General features: G+C 36.1%; 1 protein-coding gene across 2 annotated transcripts in view; it reads left to right on the plus strand.

Annotated features, from left to right (window-relative positions):
* The window catches only part of LOC145661357 (carboxypeptidase E-like), a 262,276-nt gene that overhangs the window by 186,048 nt on the left and 49,700 nt on the right, over positions 1 to 26,528 (plus strand). The window contains exons 7-9 of one of the 2 annotated variants that reach the window (XM_081726702.1): positions 9,898 to 10,024; positions 14,786 to 14,949; positions 22,493 to 22,534. In XM_081726702.1, coding sequence (XP_081582828.1) covers positions 9,898 to 10,024; positions 14,786 to 14,949; positions 22,493 to 22,534 — 333 coding nt within the window. The remainder of the gene's footprint in view (positions 1 to 9,897; positions 10,025 to 14,785; positions 14,950 to 22,492; positions 22,535 to 26,528) is intronic. The other variant, XM_081726703.1, reaches the window with a different exon arrangement.

Here is a 26,528-nt window from a genome sequence, read left to right on the forward strand (position 1 = left end):
AATTAATGATTGAACTCCGGAAAACACAACAGAAAAGTAGATTATATTTTCAGCAATTGAAATAATCTCTATCTAGCCTCTATAATAGTCTTCTCAAAAATAATCCTATTTTCTAACCTGCTCCCCAAAGAAATCATCCCCAAGAATAAGATTCCCCTTCTGGATGTTTTCCAGAGAAATGATTTAAACCACAATATGAAGTTGCTAATAAAATATAGATATATGAAATAGGAACAAAATTGTTTCAGCTTTTATCGAGAAATCCTTATTTTTTATTTTCACCCTTCAATAAACTGCCCTTATTTTGAGGGTAGGAAGTAAATTCGGTTCTTCCTCTCCTGGAGAATCTTATGGAAACCTTAAGCTTAAAATTCGGTGTAGGTACTTTGAACAGTATGGCTTCTAGACGAGTGAAACTTAAAAATTTATCGTCGAGTGAAAACTTAACTCAAATATTTAACTAAGTCTATGGCTTATGGAAATCGGAGATTCAATGCCGCCTTTGGAAAAGATCTCCATTGACTTCTGCCCTTAGTCAACTGGATCCAATTTCTACCTTATATTCCTATTTCTGCGAGATTCATCTTATATTGTCCTCTCATCTGCGCCTAACTCTTCCTAATGGTCGTTTTCCGATTTGATTTCCAGTTCAAATTTTAAAAGCGTTTCTACTTTCTTTCATTCTGGCTATATGACTTGCCCTCCTGACCCTTCTAGACTTGATAACCCTAACAATGTTTGCTAAACGGTATAAATTATGCAGTTTCTCATTATGAAGTTTCCGCCATTTCCCATTCCTGTTCCTCTTGGGTCTAAATATTCGTCTCTTCAGGATTTCAAATACTTCACTCTACGTTCTTCCCTCAGAGTAAGTGACCATGTTTCCCAACCAAATATCTAATAAAGTCGTAATCACATATTTCATTGATGTAAACACATACCATAAAACATGAGTTTTTCATGTGAGTTATTATATACATGTCTCTTTTATTAAGATATCGAGTTTCATTTCCAACACACTTGGGTTTTGCAACCAAATAACTTACTTGTAAAGTACAAGGGCTGGATAAAAGGTAAAGGCAACATTGTCATAATTTGTACCTGGCTTTATGCACAGAAGAACGCCTGTTACATTCATTCAATTCTAACCTCCTCCCATCTCTATTACATTCTGCCACACGTGTGGAAGGTATTGCACACAGTCACCGCGTCAATCTTTGTCGATGTCCCGAAATGACACAGATGATGGGTTCTTTTATCTCGTAGTGCTTCCCACGAAGTGATTTCTTCATTTTGGCGAAAAGGTCGTCACGAACAGTTGTATGCACTATACCCACGTGTCATTTCAATCTTGATCCACGTACGTTGTTCGTTTTTTCAAAACGTCATGGCGTTCCACTTCCCTTCCCTACTTTATGACATTGCTATTTTGAATTGTCATGGAATTCCACTTCTCTTTCCTACTTTATGACACTGCTATTTTGACTGAATAACACATAGTCTCTACTATAGCCACATTTCATCACCTCCCATTCCTTTAACAGCTACGGAATTCTTGTAGTGCTGAGACACAGGCCTCCGATGAGACAACAATGTTTCCATTACTTCTTATCCAACCTGTATGAATTTAATCGTGGCTAAATACCTTATACAAGGTAAAAGTCAGAAGAGAACGCGCGAGGGCCAGATTGAGGCAACAAAAGGACGTGGTGAGTTGTAACAAACGGAAAGTCAGCAACTTTCCAGACTGTGTCTGATAATGTTGAAAAGTTCAAATCAGGGGTATAGAAGCAAAACCTTCTAAATCCGTTTTTCATTTTTTTTTTCAGGAAATGAGAATAGCGTGTGACGCCATTATGCTGAACAATTTTTTGTTTAGTGTTAGATTTCACACATCTGCATTAAGTAGTGTTATCATTTTTGATCAATTTGTGTAGCTTTCCATAAATAAATCCATTTTTGTTGGATTTAACATGTTTTGATTCCAAATCTTCAATTTGTTTGCTATTCAGTGGCGACGGTGGACGTTAAAAGTGGGGGGGGCAAGACATGATCTGAATATTTGTATATCAATGTTAGTTTTCCTGGTTGTTTCTAACATTGTTTGACGAAAAGTTGTATAATTAATAGGATACTATCTTTTTCAGTTAAAATACCGTATATTGTATTTCATATTTTATTGAGTAAATTGACAAGAGTAACGCAAGAAGGTACTAGCCCTTTGTACTCTAAAACAACGAAAGTGTAAGACGAGGCTTGATTCCTTGCTCATGAACATCTTAAAACTTTGTCTGGAAAATTGTGTGACCAGATTATTTAAGAACAAATTTGTCAAACAAATAAACAGAAAGGATAGTATCAATCATAGTAATGAATAATGAGGCTTGTTTTGTATAAGTTATATTAAAACTAGGGGATTAATGAACAACTTTTATATCTATGAAATTCCATACATGCCATTAAAGGCATGTTATTACTCTTAGAAAATGAAAGACAGTAAATACTACTAGCACATCCTACTACATTAAAAGAATTACGCAATTGCAATATTAATTGCTTTGAATTGCAATTAAAACGCAATTCGTGTAGGTTTCTCCACGGGAAGACAAATAATCGATACGTACTCACGCAACGGCAAATATTATATGACACAATTTTTTTTCTATGAACCAGTAATACATACAAAAACTTCACATTTCCAAATGAAACTATATACATTAAGGGGTCACTTCAAAAAAGTGCGGGGGCAACTGCCCCTCTTGCCCCCCTAATCGCCGCCACTGTTGCTATTTATATCATGTTTTGCAATGCTATGATACTTTTACATAGAAAATAAAAAAAAAAAACAAAATACTCTAGGATATAAGGAACGTTTAATGCTCATTTATAGGTTACGAAAACAACAACAACAACAACAACAAAAAGAACATGTTTGTGTACTAGTATTTGTTAGAAAAAATGGGAGTCCTTTAAAATCTTATTTTAAAAGAACGAAAAATCTCTTTCAAAAAATGTATTCATCTTCCAAGCCTTCGGACAATAGTTATCATCTTCCTTCTTTGTTGGTTTTGGTTCACGAAGCACTTTTCATAAATGGATAAGTCGTTGTCATTTCGAGTCTCCTTCAAAATGCTCCTTTAGCAACAGCATCTAGCTTCTTTTCATTTACTGACAGTAAAGAATCATTTTGTGTGTTCCCATCCTGTTTTTGGTTTTTAATATGATTCTCGTCTCGTCTTTGTGAAACACTAGAGACGAGACTCTGATTGCAATATTCTTTATAAATCAAATCACTGAGCATTGTCGATGTTTACAAGATTACACAAGTTCTAATTTTCTAATATTTTCAACAGAAAAAAGCCGCATTCACTCTAGACAGCGACATTGAATACAAAAGTACGATTCATTGTATTGTGAATTTCGTGACTCGGAATCGCTACGTCATTGTACAGTATAATAGAAAGTGGTCTTGTTCATTTCCAAATTTTCTTATTTTGTACTTTTACTCTGGACGAGGAAGCAATAGTCTGTCTTGTCACATCCATGCTTACATCACCATTTTTGTACATAGACTGGCTCAATCAGGGGCGGATCCAGGGGGGAGGGGCGATCGCTCTTCCCCAGAAGAGGAAACTTTATTGTTTTTTTTTATATATATAAATAAAATCCATCCCAGAGTTTGGAGCCCTTAAAAGTAGCATTATGACAACCCACCGCCCCCTTCCCCAGAAGTCGGTCCTGGATCCGCCCCTGGGCTCAATATTGTAACGCCTATTCCAACCTGCACCGAGTCAGGCGCAGTGAACACTAGAAATAGATATAAGCGCATTCAGAAACAAAACATTCTCAATTCATTCATTGAGATTTGTTGGTGGATGTAGTTTTTTTTTTTTTTTTTTTGGCTTTAAAATAAAAGACATTTACGCATGGATATAGCAGATTTTGCTTCTAAAGATCAACTTCACTATTGAATTTCAATGGGAAACATTGGTAATCATTTTAAGATTTTAAGATTTGGTAATCAACGTTTTGGGATTTCGTTCACCTCCCAACGAGCAATGAACTGCAATAAAAAAAAATTTTTAAAAAACTCAATTTGTCATAGTTAGGACTTAGCATGTTTTGCTTCTATACCCCTGAAATATAGGTTAAGTAAATGTTTAGGCTTAACTTGTTACATAAAACAATTACTAAATTGTATTCACTACAATTATACCTCAATCTTTTATCGTATTACTCATTTAATTACCACCACATATTATCACTACAATTACAGAACTATTGGTAATACTGAGCCACAATTATCCTCTTCTCTCTAATCAACTCCTAAAATCACAATTATTTAGCCATTAAAATTTCAATTTGTCATAAACATGTTAACATAGGATACTTCATCTTCTTCTAAAGATCAACTCACTAAGCGTTAAACCTAAGTTATTCATTGTCAACCATTCAAGTATCAACAACAGTGTCGTCAGCTTAATTCATATGTCGATGGAACATGTTTCATGTTTTGTGTGAGTACAGCAAAGTAATTGCGTAGGTTTTCCGAGCATTCCGGATAAATTTATAGGGAAGTTAAGGTAATAAATATTCAAAAATTGTTGCCTATTTAAATAGGAACTAGCGTTGTACGTTAATTTACCGCCAGTCTGGAAAATTCCACCCAAGTTATGCGGGTTTATTATCTCCTACCCAAATAGAACCATTCACTCAATCATTAAGAGAGATCACGCAGACATTCATTGAACGCAGCCACCACATTCAGCCCCCCTGAAACTTTGTTTCTTGGAATGTAGCTCTTATGCATAGGGTTGAATTCGAGTCAAACCCCCAGAAATGAACTCGGCACCCCCTGTCTTAGTGCTCTGGCTACGAGCCTCTGAGATAATTGTTCATTCAATGTAGTTTTATCAGTTAAGGAACTGTCTGTTTCAAGATTGTTTGTTATTTCGATAGAACAGTTTATTACCGTGTTCTCAAAGTAGCTACTGTTATTAAATACTGTATCGCACAGTAGCATACAATTCGTTGTCAGTTGTATTGTGTTTCGAAAACATATTTTATATTTTCCTCATTGTACCAGGTTGCTTCTGTAGTATCGTCGAGACAGATCTAACCTATTTAGGTATGCGATGTCCTATACCCCTCTATAGAAGAGATCGCGCAAAATAGGCGTTTTGAAAAACGGCACAACCAGGTCAATGATTGCAGGTCTAGTAATGTGCACAAAGCATCCAACTCATATTCCGTCATTCTTAAAAATGTTGCTTTAATATTAGCTATTTTATGTAAGTTCGTTGAATTGTGCGTAAACTATCCTTATTTTACCTGATATTAAGATCTTTCCGAAGATATCTAATATATGAATTTTCTGGTATATAAATAATAAGCTTTCTAGAAATATATACATATTACAATATTTATCAAAATTCAATTTGGTGTAGTGTTCATTGCTAACCCTTTTGGGATGCTGGCTTTTTGGGCTATTTTTTAGACTTTCAGTCAAGCAGCTACTGCATCGTCACTATTTATCCTAGGATCATGGTTCATACCTCATTCTCTTCAGAATAGGGCTGGCTTTCAAATGGTACCACTTGCATGCTCATACCATATACCAGAAGCGGGGGAAAATGTCAAAGTGAAAATTTCGGAGGGAAAAATTTTTTCCTCGAACTTTGGCCCCCCTAGACCCCCCCTGTGTGAACGTAGCCATCTAAAAAATCTGATAAATAGTACTTGGTATACTGAATGTGTGTGCCAAATTTCAAGTTTCTATCTTGAATAGTAAGGGCGGGAGAAATTTTATCAAAAATTCCCACAATGCCCCAAATTACCACAAAACACTATGATCTCAGGGAAAAAATTTCCTGAGACATCCCTAATTACCCTAGGGACATGTGTCGCTCATATTCTCTTCTGAATAGAACTGCCTTTCAGGCGGTACCATTCACATGTCTCCATCATGTATCTAAGGCGGGAAATTCCAGAAAAAAGGGATTTTTTGGTCTAAATTTCCCTTTTTCAAATTTAGCCCCTCTGGACCCCCCCCCCTGTTTTAACGCAGAAATCTGAAAAAATCTGTTAAATGCTACTCGGTGGACTGAATGTTTGTGCACAATTTCAATCTTCTAGGTGCAAAAATAAGCCCACCAAAAAAAAAGTCAGGAAATTCCCCCCTATTACCCTATACAGAAGTATATTTTGAAAAAAAATCACTGAGACGTCCCTAATTACCCTAGAATAATAATTCGACCGTCATTCTCTTCAGAATAGAACTGCCTTTCAGACGGTATGACTCACGTGTTTCCATCATGTATGTGAGGCGGGAAAATCATGAAAAATGGGATTTTTTGTCTAAAAATCCCTTTTTTAAATTTTTTCCCCTTCTGGACCCCCTCTGTTTTAATGCAGAGATCTGAAAAAAATCTGGTAAATACTACTCGGTGGACTGAATGTTTGTGCACAATTTCAATCTTCTAGGTGCAAAAGTAAGCCCGCCAAATATATATATATATATATATATATATATATATATATATATATATATATATTTGGTCTAGGAATTAATTCGTGCGGGTGGACAAGAGATGGCGCAACGAACGGAGCGTCCCACAGTTCCGTGTATCCACACATGTGTTGCAAACCCCTGTCATCGCGTATCGTTCGTAGTATAGGGCAGTGGATTAAAGCGTCAACAACACCAGTTTGTAGTTAAGTGAACATGGCGCAATTTGTGCCTGATAAAGTGTTTTTGCGGGGTGTCCTGCTGCATTACTTTAACATGCAGAAAAGTGCGACTGAAAGTCATCGTATTTTGGTGGAAGTGTATGGTGACCATGCTCTAGCTGAGCGAACGTGTCAGAAGTGGTTTGCACGGTTTAGAAGTGGTGATTTCGGCTTGGCAGACCAAGAGCGAGCTGGACAGCCAAAAAAATTTCAAGACGAAGAATTGACAGCATTGCTCGAGCAGGATTCGTGTCAAACGCAGGAACAACTTGCAGCAGCATTAGGCGTTGATCAAACAACAGTCTCCAAACGCTTGAAAGCCATGGGAATGATTCAAAAGATGTCACATTGGGTTCCACATGAATTGAAAGACAGAGACGTTGAAAGACGAAAAACCATTTGCGAATTGCTGCTTCAACGACAGAGCAGAAAGGGGTTTCTGCATCGAATTATTACGGGTGATGAGAAGTGGATCCATTACGAGAACCCTAAACGAAAAAAGGCCTGGGTGAAACCAGGTGAACCAGGTCCATCACAACCAAAACGAGATATTCACTGTGCAAAGGTTATGCTGTGCATATGGTGGGATATGAAAGGTGTGGTGTACTATGAGCTGCTGCAACCGGGTGAAACTATGAATGGAGAACGTTATCGACGACAATTAATGCGTTTGAAGCAAGCTCTGGCCAGAACACGACCAGAATGGGAGAACAGACATGATAAACTTATTGTTCAACATGATAATGCTCGCCCACATGTCGCAAAACCGGTCAAAACCTATTTAGAAAATGTCGAATGGGAAGTTTTACCCCACCCGCCGTATTCACCAGACGTTGCTCCTTCGGACTACTACTTGTTCGATTGCATGAACAACGATTTGATTGGACAGCGGTTTACTTCTTCAGAAGATATCGAAACATGGGTCTCTGACTGGATCGCTTCCAAGGATAAGGACTTCTTTCGCCACGGAATCCGTACATTGCCTGACAGATGGGCGAAAGTGGTGGCTAGCGATGGACAATATTTTTCTTAAGGTATTTATGTATTTTGTGTTTGTACTACAGCTTCAATGTGTGCGTACCAACCGCACGAATTAATTCCTAGACCAAATATATATATATATACCCACCATGTCCCATTTTTCTCTTTATAGAAGTATATTTTTCAAAAAATCCCTGAGACGTCCCTAATTACCCTAGGATAATGATTCGACCGTCATTCTCTTCAGAATGGAACTGCCTTTCAGACGGTATGACTCACGTGTCCCCATCATGTATGTGAGGCGGGAAAATGACGAGAAACCGGATTTTGGGGGTAAAAATATCCCTTTTTCACCCCTTTGCCCCTCTGGTTCCCCCCCTGTTTTAGCACTGACATTGGAACAAAAAATCTGGTAAATACTACTCGGTGGACTGAATGTTTGTGCAAAATTTCAATCTTCTACGTGGAAAAATAAGCCCGCCAATAAATAATGAACATAGGCTTCATAAGGGAAAATTTCTATTTCAAAATTATGAGGTCATCACCTCCTATGTCTGGACGCAGGACGGTCTGAAACCATACGTAATGTCTTCTACAATGTATCTGGACTTGAAAAACAAAAAAAACGGACGAAAAAAGGCTGAAATAGAAGAGAAATAACGCAATGTACCATGAAAAACGCGTATCGTCCAAAAGGTACGATAAGATCCCCAAAGGGTTAATAGATATAATAATTGTGTTCCGAGTGTATTATTGTCATGATCGTAAACTGCAAATGGTGGATGCGTCAAAATATCAAATAGTGCTTTCGACAAAGTGAATACTTTCAAATATCTAGGATAGGATCAATATTAACAAACCTAAACTATACCTCCGAAGAAAAACTTTAAATGTCGACTAAAAGTAGGAAATTCATGTAATTGTTTAGTTCAAAATCTTCTGTCGTCGCGAACTCTGACGAGGTATTTGAAGTTCAAAATAGGATCTACAGAACGATAATCGGGTCTGTTATGCTGTATGGTTGCGAAACACGGAGTTTTCTTTGAGGGAAGAACGCAAACTGAAAGTATTTTAGAATAAAATTTTGAGACGAATATTTGAACTTAAGAGGAACGGAAATGGGAAATGACGGAAACTTTATAATTTACACCTTTACCAAACGTTGTTAAGATCATCGAGTATAGAAGGCTGAGGCAGGCAGGTCATGTAGCCAGAATGGAAGAAAGTAGGAAAATTTTCAATATTTTAACTGGAAATCCAATCGGAAAATGAAAATTAGGAAGACTTAGGCGCAGATGGAAGAACAATATTAAGATTATTCTTACAGGAATTGAAATACGAAGTAGAAACTGGATCCAGTTGGCTAAGGACAAAAGTTAATGAAGAATTTTTGTGAACGCGGCATTGAACTCTCGGAATTTATAGGCCATAGTGTTAGTTAGTTAGTTATGAATGATTGCCATTTTTGTACTGTGAAATGATATAAGTTTCTATGTTCATGCAACAGCAAATATTAGTGAACCGCTTGCTTTCTTCTCATTTTCAAATAGATTTGAAATTGGTCTACGAAGATCAATGGTATCATTTTTCTCAAAGAATATTTCTGATACACTAAAACCAATTTTTAGAAGTATTGCCCAACTATTAAACCTATCCTAAGGCAGCGTTATGCTGAAAGCAAATTATGAAATTTAACTTTTAGACAATAATTAGTTAAACGTACATATTAGGATATTACTATTATGTTACTATACATTGATATTACTGAATATGTAGTTGTATTGTACCTACACTACTGCAGTAGCGTACGCAAAATGTGCGTTCCTTCCTAAGCTGCCTCCTCTTGCACAAGATATTATGGAAAATGAATATTAAGATATATGTACAAAAATACTGAAATAATATGGATCTTGAACCTCTCTCTTGATTAAAATTTGTGCATGTTACTGCATTACTGGTACAGGAGGTTGGCTGTTTAGTCATCATGAAATGAATAAAGATAAATTATGTCTAGAAAATTGCAGCCATTTAAAAATACTGAAAGTAATGTATCTGTTGCCATGTAAAGTACTCGTGAAGAAATTTTGACACTTTCCTGTTTTCTCATTGATAAAGAACTTCTTCTGTTATTATTATTATTATTATTATTATTATTATTATTATTATTATTATTATATTTCCTTATAGGCTCACATTGGAGTGAAGGGTCTAGTCAAGAATGCCATCAATGGAAGTGGTATAGCAAACGTCCTCATACATGTGAAGAACTGTACGCAGGATCGGAACAGTCATATACAACATGATATTACGTCAGGTACCGTATTTATAGATTTCTGAGACTGAGTCACAGATTTCTGAGATTGAGAGAGACAAAAAAGTATTTATTAATTTTACTATATTTTCCATTTCGTTTGATGCATGAAAAACATAAGGTTATTTTCACTTATAAGTACATCTTCATTACCAAACATGATATGTATTGCTAAATTAAAATAAGTTTAAAGGAAGAAGTAATCATTAACAGATGGCAGCATATTTTACCTATCCTTCCAGTGTAGTTTGAAGGGAGCAACAATATGCATAATACTTCAATCAAATTGAAGAGATGGATGTTGAAACTTTGCTCAAAAACAAATTGAATCAATAATCAGAGAATAACCCATGTTATATCTATTTATGAATAAAACAAAGTAATAAAAAGGGAACAAATTATTCTACATCTATTTAACTTGTCTTTGAACAAAATTGAAATATATATGTCTTAAATTTCGATTAAATATTATGAATATTATGGCTCGTTACACAAATTACAGTGGAAGGATAGATGAAATGTGCTGCTATCTGTTGGTGATTTATTAGTGCTCGTTTAAACTTACCTTCATGTCATATCGTGATTTACTTTTATTACAACCTAAACTTAGCAATAATATTTTATAGATAATGAAGAATCTTTACATAAAGAATGATATTTCAAAACTCTAAACTAAGTGTATACAATATTGATTTTCTATATAGTCGATCTTTCCAATGTCATCGCATCTTCAATATGATTGGTTTATATATTAAAAACTATCATGGTTTAAAAATACTATCATGGTTTTTTGGTCTATCATGTTTTCCAGACTATCAATTATATCGCTCAGCATTGACAAGAATAAAAACAAATTAGGTACCATTGAGTGTGCATATCTATACTAACTGTAGGTGCTTAAAAGAGCCAAAGGATAATATTGCAGCTCAAACATTCAAAGCGACTTCAAGACGACGTCAAGAGGCCAATCTGATACGATACTTCTTCTTCTTCTTTTTTTTTTTTTTTCTGGACTGAGAACTATAAAACCTCTTGGGAATCAGATAAAAATCAACAGTTTAAAATTTGGTTTCGGCATGCCTAACGGTATAACTACAAGGCATCTACGAGGTTGTAAAAAAATAATGAGATTGGCAATACTATGGACAAACCGACAACTATGCTGCCTCCATCTTCACACGGCCGTTGTTAGTGAAATTTTAGATTGCACCCTGGTTTATGCTTGTTGTTCTCTGATTGATTGCTGTTAGATATTTCCCAAAACTTCTCTTGGCGTGGAAGACCCGGGTTCAGTTCATACAGTTCGGATCACGTGTTTAACTATAGATCCACGTCTCATATAACCTTACTGCTGACATGTTCGTCCGTTCACATGAGAGAAGTTCTATTTCGTTAAAATTGATTCCCCATTAAAGGGACGTATTTAAAATAATAAAATATCAATGTCGAAATATTATAGAAATATTATCTGGTGCTATAAATAATATTTAGTTCATTGTTCAGTGATAAAATGCATATATACGAGGTGGTATTAATGATTTATACTTCTTTTCACATTCATACAGCAGTGACGTATTTAGGATTTTGTTTCGGGAGGGACTATGAACACACGTGAATAAGTACTTATATTTCTCCTTTGGGTGCCGACAAATTTCAATGAAGTTATGCATATAACAATTTCGGGGGGGGGGACTTGAGCCCGGTAGCCACCCCCTAATTACGCCACTGTCATACAGGTTCCAAAGCAACATACACTTTGTCTACAGCAGCATGTGTACATCATCTCAACATAATCTCCCTTTATCTTTACGCACTTTTGCCAGTGGTGTTTCAGCTTCTGAAGATCCTCCTGGAACCAATTGTTTGAAGTCTCACGCTCCCATGTTTGGCAGTGTGTTCAAGTTCATGACATCTGCAAACCGACGAGCACGCAAAGGTTTTTTTATTGTCCCGAACAGGTGGTAATCGCTAGGAGCTAAGTCCAGAGAGTAGGGAGGGTATGACAGCACTGTAAATCCTAGTTGAACAATGGCAGTAGTAGTTTACCGTCTGGTGTGAGGACGTGCATTATTATGCTGCAGAAGCATTCCTTTCGCCCATTTTCCTGGGCGTTTCTTTTGAATAGCATGACGTAAGCGTCTTAGGGTCTCCACATAGGCTGTACTATTAATCATGGCTCCACTTCTAGCTATTCGACTAGGATAATGTCTTTCGTGTCCCAGAACAGTGTAGCCATATACATCCCAGCCGAATGTATTGTTCGAAATTTCTTTGGCGGTGGACGGTAATGATGTTACTTCTGCATTGATTGTTGCATTGTTGTCTTCCCATGGTAATGGAGTTAGGCCCGGGTCCGTATCCACGAGGGGTCTAGGGGGACCACCCCTTAAATTTTTACTGCCCCCTACAATTGTCACGATAGGTTTGCTAATGAACTATAATATGGTTGGATCGGCGCCCCTAACTTCTACCGCCCCTCTACATTTTTGGCTGGCTACCGGCCTGGTCAGGACTCATTACACTCACAAGGCTCAGCAAAAAGTTCCGTGCACCGTCCACACGACATTGCTTTTGCTTTGCAGATAAGGGTTTTGGTGGAACCCATCTTCCCCATTTGCACCTGGTGCACGATACACTGCAGTGTGTTTCTGGTTAGTCTTGTAGCAGCCTCCATTTCAGAGAATGTGACGCATTTGTTCCCTTGAATGGTCCTCTCTATCACGATGATGATGGCTATTGTTGTCACTTTCCTTCGAGGTGTTATCCACTTTCTAGCCTTCTACCCAGTTGTACACTGTTTTCCGCGACGGTGAATGTTCTCCACAAATCGCGTATGAATTTCAGCAGCGACCACGCCCTCTTTTCATACTGTCCAGCGCTGTGCTGTCCTCCTTACAAAGGTTCAAGAAATAGGCTGCAAATGGTGCTGCTTTCGTCTCCAGTGAATCTTAATATCTTTATCATGTTATCAGTCTTTTCCTAACCCAGTGGTTTTCAATCAAGTGTCACCACACACTGGTGAGTCACACAATTTTAAAATTTGAAAACATGAAGCATTTATTAATTAATTAAAATAGATTTTGATACAAACTATACTAGTCAATGCTTCCGGCAATAGCAACAATGTTCAAGTCTAGATAAAGTCACTGCCTTATGAAAACTTGTAATCTAACACTACTATAATTTATATTATCAATAAAAAATCAAATAAGACGTCCAGTAAAAATGGATTGTTAGTTAAAACAGGTTGGAAACCACTGTTTAACCCACTCTGTTTTCCTTGTTACAATTAATCCTAGTTCTTTGTATTATTTTTAATAAGTAAGTTGTAGTACCAGTAGTATTTTCGCATATGGTAGTTTCAATTTTTCTAATATATTCAATTAATTATTACATCAGGTTGATACATAGACACTGAAGAAAGTTTTAGTACCTGTTTCTTTTCTTTGCTACCTCTGCAAGGTATAGGTAAATTTTCTTAAATTTATCGGTAGGACCTACGGTTAAGGAGACATGGCAATTTTGTTTTTCTTGTTCACTTTATCAAATGTGGAATACCTGATATCTTATAGCAAACGTGTTATTTTAGACAACTAAGTAGGGAATCCTTTACTATGTATAATATAATTCTTATACATACCTTGCATTGTATAGGATCTTCGGTTTACTTGCAGAAAACATTTATATTGTGAACAAACTACAGCTTGTACAGTACAATGACTCTGTTTGGTGCTTCGTTCAAAAATACCAGAGTGTATTTAACAATGCAGCATCACCATGTAGATTGTTTAAGAGAAACCGTATCGGTACAATTTAGAAGCTGATACAATATAAGGAACTTCCCCTATGTGAATGAATGTCAACGAAGCGTAAAATGCACTAATTGTAAGCAACAAATCTTTTATGTTTTATACTTTATTAGCGCTTTTCTCATTAACAATTTTGTGTCTCCTGTAACTTAATATTACTTAATGGTTAGTGAAAGTTTATCTTTTTAGATCATGATACTATTAAATTTTTTACAATTCATCTGTAATTCTACAATTTAGGAAAAGTAAACTGAATAAATTAGACAATTTTTAGATAAATAATTCATGAAAATTAAGAGCAGAAGGGTCCGAGCTTTGGCCGATGAGAAACACCTTTACTACATAAAAAAATCCATTAAACGCAATTAAATACTGGAGTTTTTTTTTCAAATATCAATTAAAGATAACATGATATTTTCTATTAAGTAAATATGCTGATGTAGAAGTTAAAAATTAGTTACATAAATTAGTTGAAGAAATTCTTTTGTACACCTAGGTATGAATATGAAAAATAATAGTTATGATTGTGTGCTTACTGTACGTATATAAAAATATTTGTGGAAATGTATTATAAAACGATAAAATCCTAATTTTGTAAGGATGCTAGGAATACTTCACGATCTAAACCCAGTCCTGCTTTTCATTTACTGGCTTCCGTTGCTAGATGACGTAAGACTAAACACGTGATTCGTTCTCTTAGTATTTAATTATTGAGTTAAGTTTCGATAAACAAATTTATTACTTATTAGATTTTGTAAACAGAAATGCTTTCAAAATAAAAGTCATATAGGTTAGTTGATACAAAGATCACGTTTCATTACAAGACTTCAAAGGTCATACTTCATATACACATTCAGAAAATAGAGGTAACAGCATTTAGACTAGTTAAATAATCAAATTGTAAACAATAAATAGTTAGTGCCCATTGTAGCTTTGATTTTGTTTTTCATTCTAGTTCATGGCGGAGATTATTTTCGACTTCTCACTCCTGGGTGCTACGAAATCACAGCGTACCATGAGGGATACGAGCCTCTAACCAAGAAGGTGATCGTCACTGAACGTCCCCACAGTGAAGCTCAAAGGGTAGATTTTTACTTGCATCCAATCATTAACAGCAACGTAAGTATCACAGAAGTTTTAAGTAATTAGGTTCAAGTAGACAAAGAAAATAGAATTGAGACATTTAATGCAAAAGGAAAACATGTGCGAAAATTGTAGGAAAGTTCAGTTCAGATCAGTGATTGAGACTATGATAATGTTTTTCTATGAAAGATACATACTTACACTAAATTATGGCAAATATTTTACAATGAAGTTAATTAAACTGTTATGATTCTGTGGCGAGGTTTCCCGTAACTTTTCTATTCGTGATTCCCCCCCCCCTAAATCACTAGTTAAGAGTGTAAAGGTGAAATGCTTCATTGTAGCCTAATTTGTTACAAAACTAACAAACCTAATGAGCATGAATACGATCTCGAATAATTGTTTGAAATTGCTTTTTCTTAAATTCACCTTAATCTAAAACAAGATGACATACTATAATTAATAGAAAAAAATATATTACAGTATTATACTTTTAGTACTTTTATTTTAGATAAGGGTTGTCTGTCGTACGAGAAATGCTATACAAGTAAATTAAATATCCAGTGCGATAAATCATAGGCAAACATTTATTTACCTCTTTTAGTTATGTCCTCTACCATAAATTCTGGCAACGATCCTTTGCCTTTCGTATAAATTATAACATTTTTCCATTATAGTTACTAGTCTAACATAAGCGATTTCTTTGACGATTTTCTTAATATGCAACCAAAAGCTAATGTTTCTGGACTAAGAGAAATGCAGACAGCAGAACCGCTATTCCAAATCCTAATAAAACAGGTACAGAAATTAAAGAAACACAAATCTCTGGGTTAAGACGAAATTCCAACTGAGATTTAGCTGGAGAGGAAAAACTATGAAACGAGATACACGACTCATTCTATTCATCTGGAACAAGGAGAAATTTCCTCAAGTGTGGAAAGAACCAATCATTGTTCTAATTCACGAGAAAGGCAAAAAACAAATTATAATAATTATCGAGGCGTCTCTCTTTTGTCACATACTGTTAGCAAGATTGACCTCATATACAGAGGAAGTTGCTGGAGAATATCAGTCTGTATTTAGGCGAAATCGACAAGGTATTTACCTTTGTCAAATACTCGAAAAGAAATGAGAATACAATACTCCGGTACATCAATTACTTATTGATTTCAGAAAGACCTATAACTCTGTTACGGAAGAAAACATTATATAACATTTTTACCAAATTTGGAATACCGAAAAAGCTAGTTAAATTAATTAAAATGTGTTTAAATAAATCCGAAAGTTACGTTCAAGTAGGAAAATATTTGTCCACGAGCTTCCACGTCGATAATGACCAGAAATAAGGAGATGCATTGCGCCATTATTATTTTCGTTCCGGAACACGCTCTAAGGAAAAATCAAAAATAGTAACCAAGGCTTAGAGCTAAACAGTCTTCACTAGTTAATGGTGCATGCTGATGATGTAAATCTAATAGGAGAGAATATGAGGACAATAGAAAAAATACAGAGGTTTTATTAAACACATGCAGGAACATGGGTTTAGAAATAAATGTTGAGGAAACTAAATACATTGAGATTCCTCGGGATCCAAATACTCAAATTATGGATTGTCAAAATACCAAATAATGCTTTCGACATAACGAATACTTTCAAATACCTAGAATCAATATTAACAAACCAAAACCATATACACAAAGAAATTAAATAACAACTAAAAGCAGGGAATTTATGTTATTATTGAGTTTAAAATATTGTGTCTTCCCAAACTCCGTCGAGAAATTTAAAGCTTAAAATATATAAACGATAATCATGCCTATGATGTATGGTTGTGATACATGATCGCTTACTCCGAGGGAAGTACACAGACTGAAAGTATTTGAGAACCAAATGCCGAGGCAATATTTGGACCCAAGATTAACGGGAATGGGGAATGACGGAAACTTTGTAATGAGGAATGGCATAATTTATGCCATTTTTCAAACATTGTTAAGATCATGACGTCTAGAAGGCTCAGGTGAGTAGATCATGTAACCAGAATGAAAGTAAGAAAACGTTCAAAATTTAACTGGAAATCTAATCAGGAAACGACCATTAGGAAGAGCTAAGCGCAGATGTGAGAACAATATTAAGATGGATCTCGCAGGAATAGGAATACAGTGTAGAAACTGGATCCAGTTGACTAAGGACAGAAGTCAATGGAGAGCTTTTTTAAACGTAAGATTGAACCTCCGGGTTCCATAGGCCGTACAGTTAGTTAGTCTAACATAAGCTATTGTAAGAAAGATCTGGTAAGTTCATGAATTTTGAACCCCGTATCGTCGTATATTAATTAAAAAAAAAGTGGTCCTATTGTATTCTATTGGCGCAGACTTTTGACTGAAAAATAAAAATTCTGATTTCAAAAAAGGAATATATAAGTAATAAAAATATATGTGGTTCATATGTCTGATGATTAATGAGGTAAAAATACATAGTGCAAAGTGTATGCTTAACCACGCATTGACCCATAAAAAATAAGTGGTACCTGAAGACAGTGTTCAAAGTGATCATGTGTAACTATGCAAGTGTTCCAATAGCTGTCCCATATGCAGGATGGTATTTTTATGTTATATAAAATGTTTTCCCACTATTCTCGTTTAATCACATATTCAACATTGCTGGCGGGCCTGCTCCCTACGGATGTATCCCCGCCCTATCACACAGGCCCCCTATGCGCTCCTGTTCTGATCGGATTAGATGGCATTGACAATTTTTAGTGGCCGCCTAGCAGAAGTTACTTAGTGGAGTTTTGCACTGTAATTTCTATGTCATTTGTCCAGACACGTAATTGTACTCCTAAGTTGTAGCTGCACCTATAAATACCTTTCTGCCCTTCTTTCTGAATTAATTTGACTATAACATTAACATTTTGTAATTGTGTCCATCAGGGAAAATTGTTCTATGCAGGGATTCATATGTTCGCTTTTTGTTATGCTAATATTAATATGTATATTCATTCAGTATTTTCCGCAGAGTTACTTGCAGAAATAAAATGTAAATTACGCAATTTATTTGCCTACAATTGTATAAGTTTTTGGTATGATAATGGAAGTACCACCTACAGCTAGATAAGTGTTTTTCAAATTTGATAGAAATGAAGACTTTAGTGTCTATTGTAATATATTAATCATGTTTCAGTAGTTACTATATTCTTTATTAGAAACAGTTGCCACATTTTTCCAATAAATATTGCAGTAAACTATTGCCTTCTTTTATATCTATATCTATATCTATCTATCTATCTATCTATCTATATATATATATATATATATATATATATATATATATATATATATATATATATATATATATATATATATATATATATAATATTTTAACAATTGAACCATTCATTGTTGCCCTAATTTTATGTCTTTTGTTCACGGCTAATTAAGAATAATTTTCCGTATTTAGTAATAGAGTATGTTAGACGTACTTTTCATTTTATTGGTAGTAGTATGAAATCAGTGTTCCACTGTGGCCACAGAGTTCCGTTACCCCTGAAAATAAGTAACATAAACCACTAAACGTATGTAAATGGCTACATGGAAAGAACTAAATGACATGAACAATAATGCTGTTAAGAAGTTTTATCTATATATATAAAAGAGAACGTACAAATCCTTTGTTCCCTCATCACGCTAATACGGCTGAACCAATTTCTTTTATTTTTGGGGGGTTATTAGGATTTGGACCCTAGATGGTTTTTATCATATCACTTTAATTTTTAATTACCAGTGTCTTGAGATAATTGACCATTCAAGTGTCCATAACGTACAAATCCTTTGTTAGATCATCATAGGTAAAAATAAACGTATTTATATGCAACCCGCATGACCGTGTCACTCGGCGGGTTAACATAAATGACAGGCGCTATAATGTTAACATTTACTGCAATCACTTGAAAGCGAAAAAGTAAAAATTATCTAAGTAACAAAGTTTATTGCGTTCCGGGGTGACCGCAGCGAAGCGGGGCGGGTTAACATAAATGACAGGCGATATAATGTTAACATTTAATGCAATCTTCTATGGTTTTTATCATATCACTTGAAAGCGAAAAAGTAAAAATTATCTAAGTAACAACGTTTATTGCGTTCCGGGGTGACCGCAGCGAAGCGGGGTGAACGCTGCTAGTTGAGATATGAAACATTAAGTGTCCAAAGGATCAGTCTGTCGACCGTCATTCTCATGACAAAGGATAATACGCCGCCAGATTCTGTGCGATATTTTGTAGAGCATTGAAGGTGTGACTTGAGTGAAATCTTGTTTGATATCTTCCGACAGTTCGGCAGTGGTATCGTAACGATTTCGTGCAACGATGCGCTTTATGAAACCCCGTAGCGCATTATCACATTCTGAGCTCCCTGGTGGCTAGGTAAGTGGTGCAGGGAAATGTTTCTGCTCGTGTGGACAGTCTGCCATTTCTTTCACTTCTCTCTTCCTATCGTAAAAGAGTGTGTTTCGGGCGAGAATCTCGTTGAAACCTTGTCCGAAAATCTGCACACACTTCTGCCAGTGTCTTACCTGTGTGGTTTGTCTCATACACCCAGCAGCTTGCAAGAACATGTTCTTCAATACTGTAACTGGAAGTATCAGCCATCGTTCACAATCTGAACCGATACAAAACCTTACATTATCATTTATCAAGGGCTAACGGAAAAAACTTACATTAGCATTTATCAACGGGTAGGGGAGAGTGTTGTATCATGGAACACTTTTTCATAACTGCTCTTAAATATAATTTATTTGAATTGAAGAAAGTAATAAACGTCACCACCAGAAACTGCCGAATTTACCCTAATTAATTTCATAATTACAAGTTGTAATACCACTGTCTTGTAGAAATAAATGAAAAATTAGTTACATGGTTATTAATGTTCCATGGTACAACATGTTGACGTACTATGGAACACAGCACTTGTGTAAAAATTAGAAACGCAATATGAACTGAAATACTAGTATTTGCGAGCTAGACAATTATTAAAATGAATAAAAGAAATGAACACACTACGAAATAATAATTATAGTAAGTTTCTTCAGAAAGGCTTTTCAGATGAGGTTAGGTTAACTACCGGTATTGCCTACAAATAATAAATTGCAGCATACAGGATAAATTTCAAGTTAAGAACTAATACCTTTTCTCTTTCAGAATAGAAATCAGTTTTAGGGACGAGTAGCCCTACAAAAGTCACCGATGTAAGTCTTCCAAGTCTTCTTGTCAGAATCGGCACAATGTTCATGAGTCCATCGAAGACAATTCACACAACGAATCTATTGTTCTCCGCCTTTATTTTCCCTATAAGTTTGTCTGCAGTATATGCACTCTTTTCATCCGCACTATCTTAGTTATCATCGGAAAACAAAGGAAAAGACCCCTCGTCTGGGGAATGAGGCCGAAGCAATTATGGACATCCTCAGTCAACATTTGTTTTGATGTTGCTTGTTGAACGAGCCAAACTCGTAGGTTCTGGCTTTTTATCGACAACTCGTTGCCTTATCTTCGCATGAAACCACGCATCCATTGTTCCTCAACCTTTTTCTCCACATTCCAAGTGTCAGGAAGTTTCTTACCATATGCAACTACATATTTGTATGCCAATAGTCCTACACCGTTTTTGACAAACCATAGCTCATTTTTGCAACTTTTTTGTGTATTTCACCAATTGATTCATCCTGAAGACTAAACACCCGCTTCACATGAAAATTTGTAGCATATTTCTAAGTCTGTACGCCAGATTTCTTGAACTTGGACAAACTCCTAGAAAGCATAGCGAGTTGTATACTTTGCAAGCTTCCATAATTGAGAACTTCGTACCAGGTTCAGCTGTAACAGCTTCAATAGCTCTTTTCATGACTTTCGGGTCGACAGGCATCCTCATTACGCCAGATTTACTTCGTGCATTGTGATCTGCAATAAAATAACAAAAAAAAAATGTACTGATGTACCTAGGATCATGTTCCAAGGTACATCATGTGCTTATGTTCCTTGGTACAACAGGACGCCATGTTTCAGAAGTTTTGTTTTGGAAAATGTGGTGTATTATTCTTACCGAGAAACGCTGAAAACGACGACTATGTCGTTGATTGTAAATTCATCAACGGTTTATACTAGATGATAATAATGTTACTACGAAAATATTTACAAAACACAGCTTAAAATTTGTATCACCCTCACCACCGCAAGTCTTGTTCAATGGCACAGACAAACGTACTGCAGTCACATCTACTATCTTCCTCTCTACCTAGCATTGCAGAACGCAGGCAGGCTGCAGCACCTACCAGAAATTACAAATGTTCCTAGGTACGTTATGCTCTAGGTACAACACTCTCTCCTAATGGGCAAACTTACATTACCGTTTATTCATGGATAACGGGGTTTTGTGGCCAGCCTGCAAACTTCAGCGATTGACAAAATTTGAGATATTAGCGTCCATTATGGGACATATGCAGTATTTATTATTCTATTGGCTGTAGTATTCATTGGAGTTCAAGGAGAGCATATGCGACTATTAAATTAGATTACTCTGGTTTCGCTATAAAGTGTTCATTCTACCCGAGTTATGATATACAGAGGTAAGATCCCTGGTGCTTAAAATAATTAAGATAAACTATAGAATATGTAAAGAAGAATCTACTTATTGAGCAATCTCAAATAACACAATGATCATCAGATTAATATTTAGGTGCATACTTACTGTACGGATCCACAGATACGTAAAATTTTCAAAACAAGTTTGCAATACTTTAATATACTAGTGTGTGAATAATGTAAATATGTTGTGTTCTTACCTGTGGGATGCATATCTACTTAAAAATACATGAATGAAAATCGAACCCGTTATGCACAGATTCCCCTATAAGGTAGGTAGTAAACACATAATACAAAGTGAAGTGAAGTGAAGTACAGTACGCTAACTAATGACGCACAACTGTAGAAGTGTTCGAGAGTTATGAAATCCACACAATTGTGGAATTTACGTTAGTAATGTGTTATGTTACTTTAGAACACAAATATGCAAGCAATGAAAACATATCAGGATATTACCTGTAACGTGTTTAGTAACGTACAAATACATAATTCAACACGTAAGGTAAGTAATTTTATGATATGTATAGTGTTTTGCATTATCCTCGTTTTTGTGTATACTTACCTTCGCTGACGCGCCTCCTCCGTACGGACGCAACCGCTGCCGCTCGCTGGCTCTCGTGACCCCTGCTGCGTTCCTGCCCTGATTTGGTTAGGTAGCATTTGTGCTTTTAGTGGCCACCTAACGCAAGTTGATTATTGTCTTTTGCACAATAGTTCTTATCGTGTTCGTACACTGAAGACCTCCTAAAGTGAATTTGTACAGAGGAATTCAAGTCCACATCCCCAAAATTATTATGATACACAAAAATCGATTTACTGGAAACGAAGTGTACATGCAATGAATTTATATATGGATCCGTACAATAAATCTGCACAAAATGTTAACAGAAAGAGATCACAAAGAGAGATATTAACACTAAAAGCTTTTTTTCTAAATAAATTCTTCAGATGCAGTATCAAATTCTAAACGACCCACCGTATTTAAAGCAGGTACGTACAAAGTATATACTTTCACACTAATGCACTAACGAACTAACTCTCTTTCTTAAGAATTTAAAATTTTGTGATTGTAGAGACCCCCGCCTTCCCATTGGATCCTCTCCAATACCAAGCCCATCTAATCAGGATTATTGTTACCCTCTTAAGATCTTGCATTACTTATCCTCTTACCTTCTTGGTCTTCCCAAATACCAGTTAACTAACTGTAACAATAGTAAAGCATATTTCTGGTATATCCTTGGGAGATTCGTGATGTCAATATTTTCTGGGTACATGGATTCTGATCACGGAAACTATTTGCTTGAGGGGCACAGTTGGCGAAGAACCCCAGCTTCTATGATCAGTTATTATTTCTACAGTAGGCTATGTCGGTTGAATCAGTTATAAGGGTAGTACAAAATTAGATCGACAAACGTCGGTAGATGATGCGTAACATCAATCTATATATATAAAAGAGAACGTACAAAATCCTTTGTCCGCTCATCACGCTAATACGGCTGAACCAATTTCTTTCATTTTGGGGGGGTTATTAGGATTTGGACCCTAGATGGTTTTTATCATATCACTTTAATTTTTAATTACCAGTGTCTTGAGATAATTGACCATTCAAGTGTCCATAACGTACAAATCCTTTGTTATTAGTTCATCATAGGTAAAAATAAACGTATTTATATGCAACCCGCATGACCGTGTCACTCGGCGGGTTAACATAAATGACAGGCGATATACAGCGGAAAATAGCTTGAATCTTCTGTTTAAAATTTTTTAATTGATTTGCTTATTTTTACAGACACTTTTACAATATGCCAGCACCGGGATGACCGCAGCGAAGCGGGGCGGGTTAACATAAATGACAGGCGATATAATGTTAAGATTTACTGCAATCTTCTATGGTTTTTATCATATCACTTGAAAGCGAAAAAGTAAAAATTATCTAAGTAACAAAGTTTATTGCGTTCCGGGGTGACCGCAGCGAAGCGGGGTGAACGCTGCTAGTACAAGATAAAATATTCCAAATCAGTTTGGAAACTACACACGTGTAGAAATCCCAGAACAGATATTCAGAGCGTATGAATCAGTCTAGCTACTAACAGCGGTCAAACGCCAGTTAGAGGAAAGCAGAATCACAGAAAAATGTAATCTAGGACAGATTCAGAAACTGACTGTTCCCTATTTCTCATTTCTTGCTCTAAAACTTGCGAAACTACGTTATCTTCATAAGCCTCTATTAATTTCTTCTTAATCTGAACATACATGAGATTATCATATTCTGCGGTTGATTGTAAAGCTAACAGATAAGCACGAGCCCCATTTTCTAAACAATACGGCAACAAATGACGTTTCTGTACATCACGTAGGCTATGAAGGACAGAAAAATCCTCAAAATGACTAAAAAATGACTGAACTGACTCGTTCAATTTGCCGGAAAATCTGGGGGGGGGGTTCTACTAAACGATCTAAGGCAGAAAATATAGCACTAGTATTCTCCATTATTATTATTTTCGAAATCACACTTATAATAAATATCTTACACTACTATATATATATATATATATATATATATATATATATATATATATATATATCCAACACCAAAATGTAAATAACACTTCTTATATACTAACACAAAGAAAAACAAAATATAGTAACTTGGCAAAATTTTCTCTTCTCACCCACTTAATCATTCAACTAAGAAACAATAAAATAAAATAAAAACTCTAACAGAGCAAATGAATAAACGTAGTAAGGGTGGGCGGGTGGGCTAAAAATAACTCTACTCAATTTCTCTCGACAAACTATAAATTACACAGTACAAATTACTCAAAATTTGGCATCTTAAAGCATCTACCGAATATTTAGAATCGTAATTTATCGAAATTTTAGGATCGTAACAAAGGCGCAAGCCTCACAGCATCTCCATCATGTGCCGGTGCTGTGCCATCAGTTGTAGCTCAGAATACGTAATAAATATAAATAAATACAACCAAATGGGGATGGAACTGATGCACAACACGGCACTTAACTGTAAAATTGTGGTTGAATTTAAATAAAATTCAAATGTTTCTAATTTTGAAAATGACTAGTAGGGAAAAGGTGAGAGAGAGAGAAATAGGTTATGATTGAAAGATAGAGGATGAGCACTAGCCTGATAGATCCAACGAAGCTGGCGTCGTCCTAGTCATCTGGAACGATGAATGTCTTCACCTGGAGGAGCCTGGATAAGCTGGAGACAGTCAACATCTGGATCTCTATCCTGATGATTTGCAAGGAGCGTCGATAATGCGTCTTTACGATGATGTCCTCCTACACCTTCATTCTTCTAGTCTGCTGAAGCTTAATGAGTCTGCGGTGATAAACCAACAGAATGGTACTCTTGACTATGGAGCTGGTAATTCTCCACCGGTGCGATCCGCTTCTCTCGTTGATCCTGCACCTATCCTAATCGTGTGTCGAATACCCCTTGTTGTGTCCTCCTTGGTTTTGTGTCGCTGAAGAATGATGACTTTGGAGTTCAAAGAATCGGGAAGTATCAGGCTGTGCTTGAAGGTATGCGGAAAGGCAATGAGGAAACTAGTCGTGTTTATTAACAAATATGCGTTTACAAAAGCCGTCTGAGAATGTACAATCTTGATCAAAGTTTCCTTCCGATGAATTTTCAAAAGTTCATGATTCTGTCGTTGATAATGCAATTTAATAAAATAATACAAATTAGCGAATTAAATTCACAGTTACTTCTAATACACAGTCACTTCATTTCCAATACACAGTTACTTCACAATACATTAGTGTTAAGCGTGCGGCTAAAGGAATTCTGCATAAAGGAGTTCCCATTAAGTTCTAATGTAAAGATTAGTCGAAATAAGGTTGAATTTCATAACTACAATATAAGAAATGGCATGTCGATACCTGCAACTAATGCAAGATAGCGTAGGAATTTAACAGTTGAGATGTGGTTGAATGCAGGCAAGGAGGATGAGGAGAGATTTGAATGGAAACAAAATTATTCAGCACCGTGAGAAGATAGATGTGGATGTTGAATCAGGTATTGAACATACTACATTCATGATGAGAAGTTGTATGGCATCATTAGCTATTTCTACTGTATTGCTAATACCTCGAATACGTACAAATGACAGACCGATGTGCCTAGACGTGTTGTCTGTAGCCAATTTGATTTAATTTGATTCTGAGTTTAGTATCCCTTTTAACAGTGAGGATATATATAAGACGTGGACCTGTAGCTTAACGTGGGATCCGAACCACATGAGCTCCCGCCGGGAATCGAACCTGGGTTTCCCAGGTCATCTATAACCAGTAATACCACTGTCTGAACAAAAACACCAGAGTTGCAAAAAAGTATAGCCAAGTTCGTCAGCCTCAGGAAGTATTGAGATAAGTACAGATGCGCCAAGTTCCTCTGCTACTGCATCTGAAACGAACACTACAACTTGGCGCGAGATGTCAAGGAAAATAATGTGAACGAACCTCAGGTAAGGTGGTGGTGAGTTTGGGGCCACCACCAGCCTTAGGAATATCAACTTCGCGAGTGTGCTAAGGCGCGTATATACTGCAGTTAAGTTTGGTGGTTCTAAACTTAGACAAGGAAAACTTATAATCCTCCACGACGTGTCAAGGAAACTGATGTTTACGAGCCTTAGGGATGATGCTGGTAGGCGTGGTAGATTTTGGGGCCACCACCAGAATTAGGACTGAAATATCACGGCGATGAAACTAGGAACAGACATCTTGTTGTATTCGAATTTGATGGTCACCTCGCGCCAAGTTGCAGTGTTCGTTTCAGATGCAGTGAACTTGGCTCATCCATTCTCATCTCAACACTTTTCAAGGCTGACGAACTTGGCTGAACTTTTTATACATCTGGCGTTTTTGTTCAGATTTCACTGATTTTTATAGGTCACCATATTAATATCGTATGACACAGTAAGTACGCCAGAAATTTTTACTTGGGGGGAGGGTACATCGC

This window comes from Thermobia domestica, chromosome 1, assembly GCF_964235325.1.
Source record: "Thermobia domestica chromosome 1, izTheDome1.hap1.1, whole genome shotgun sequence".
Lineage (NCBI taxonomy): Eukaryota > Metazoa > Arthropoda > Insecta > Zygentoma > Lepismatidae > Thermobia > Thermobia domestica.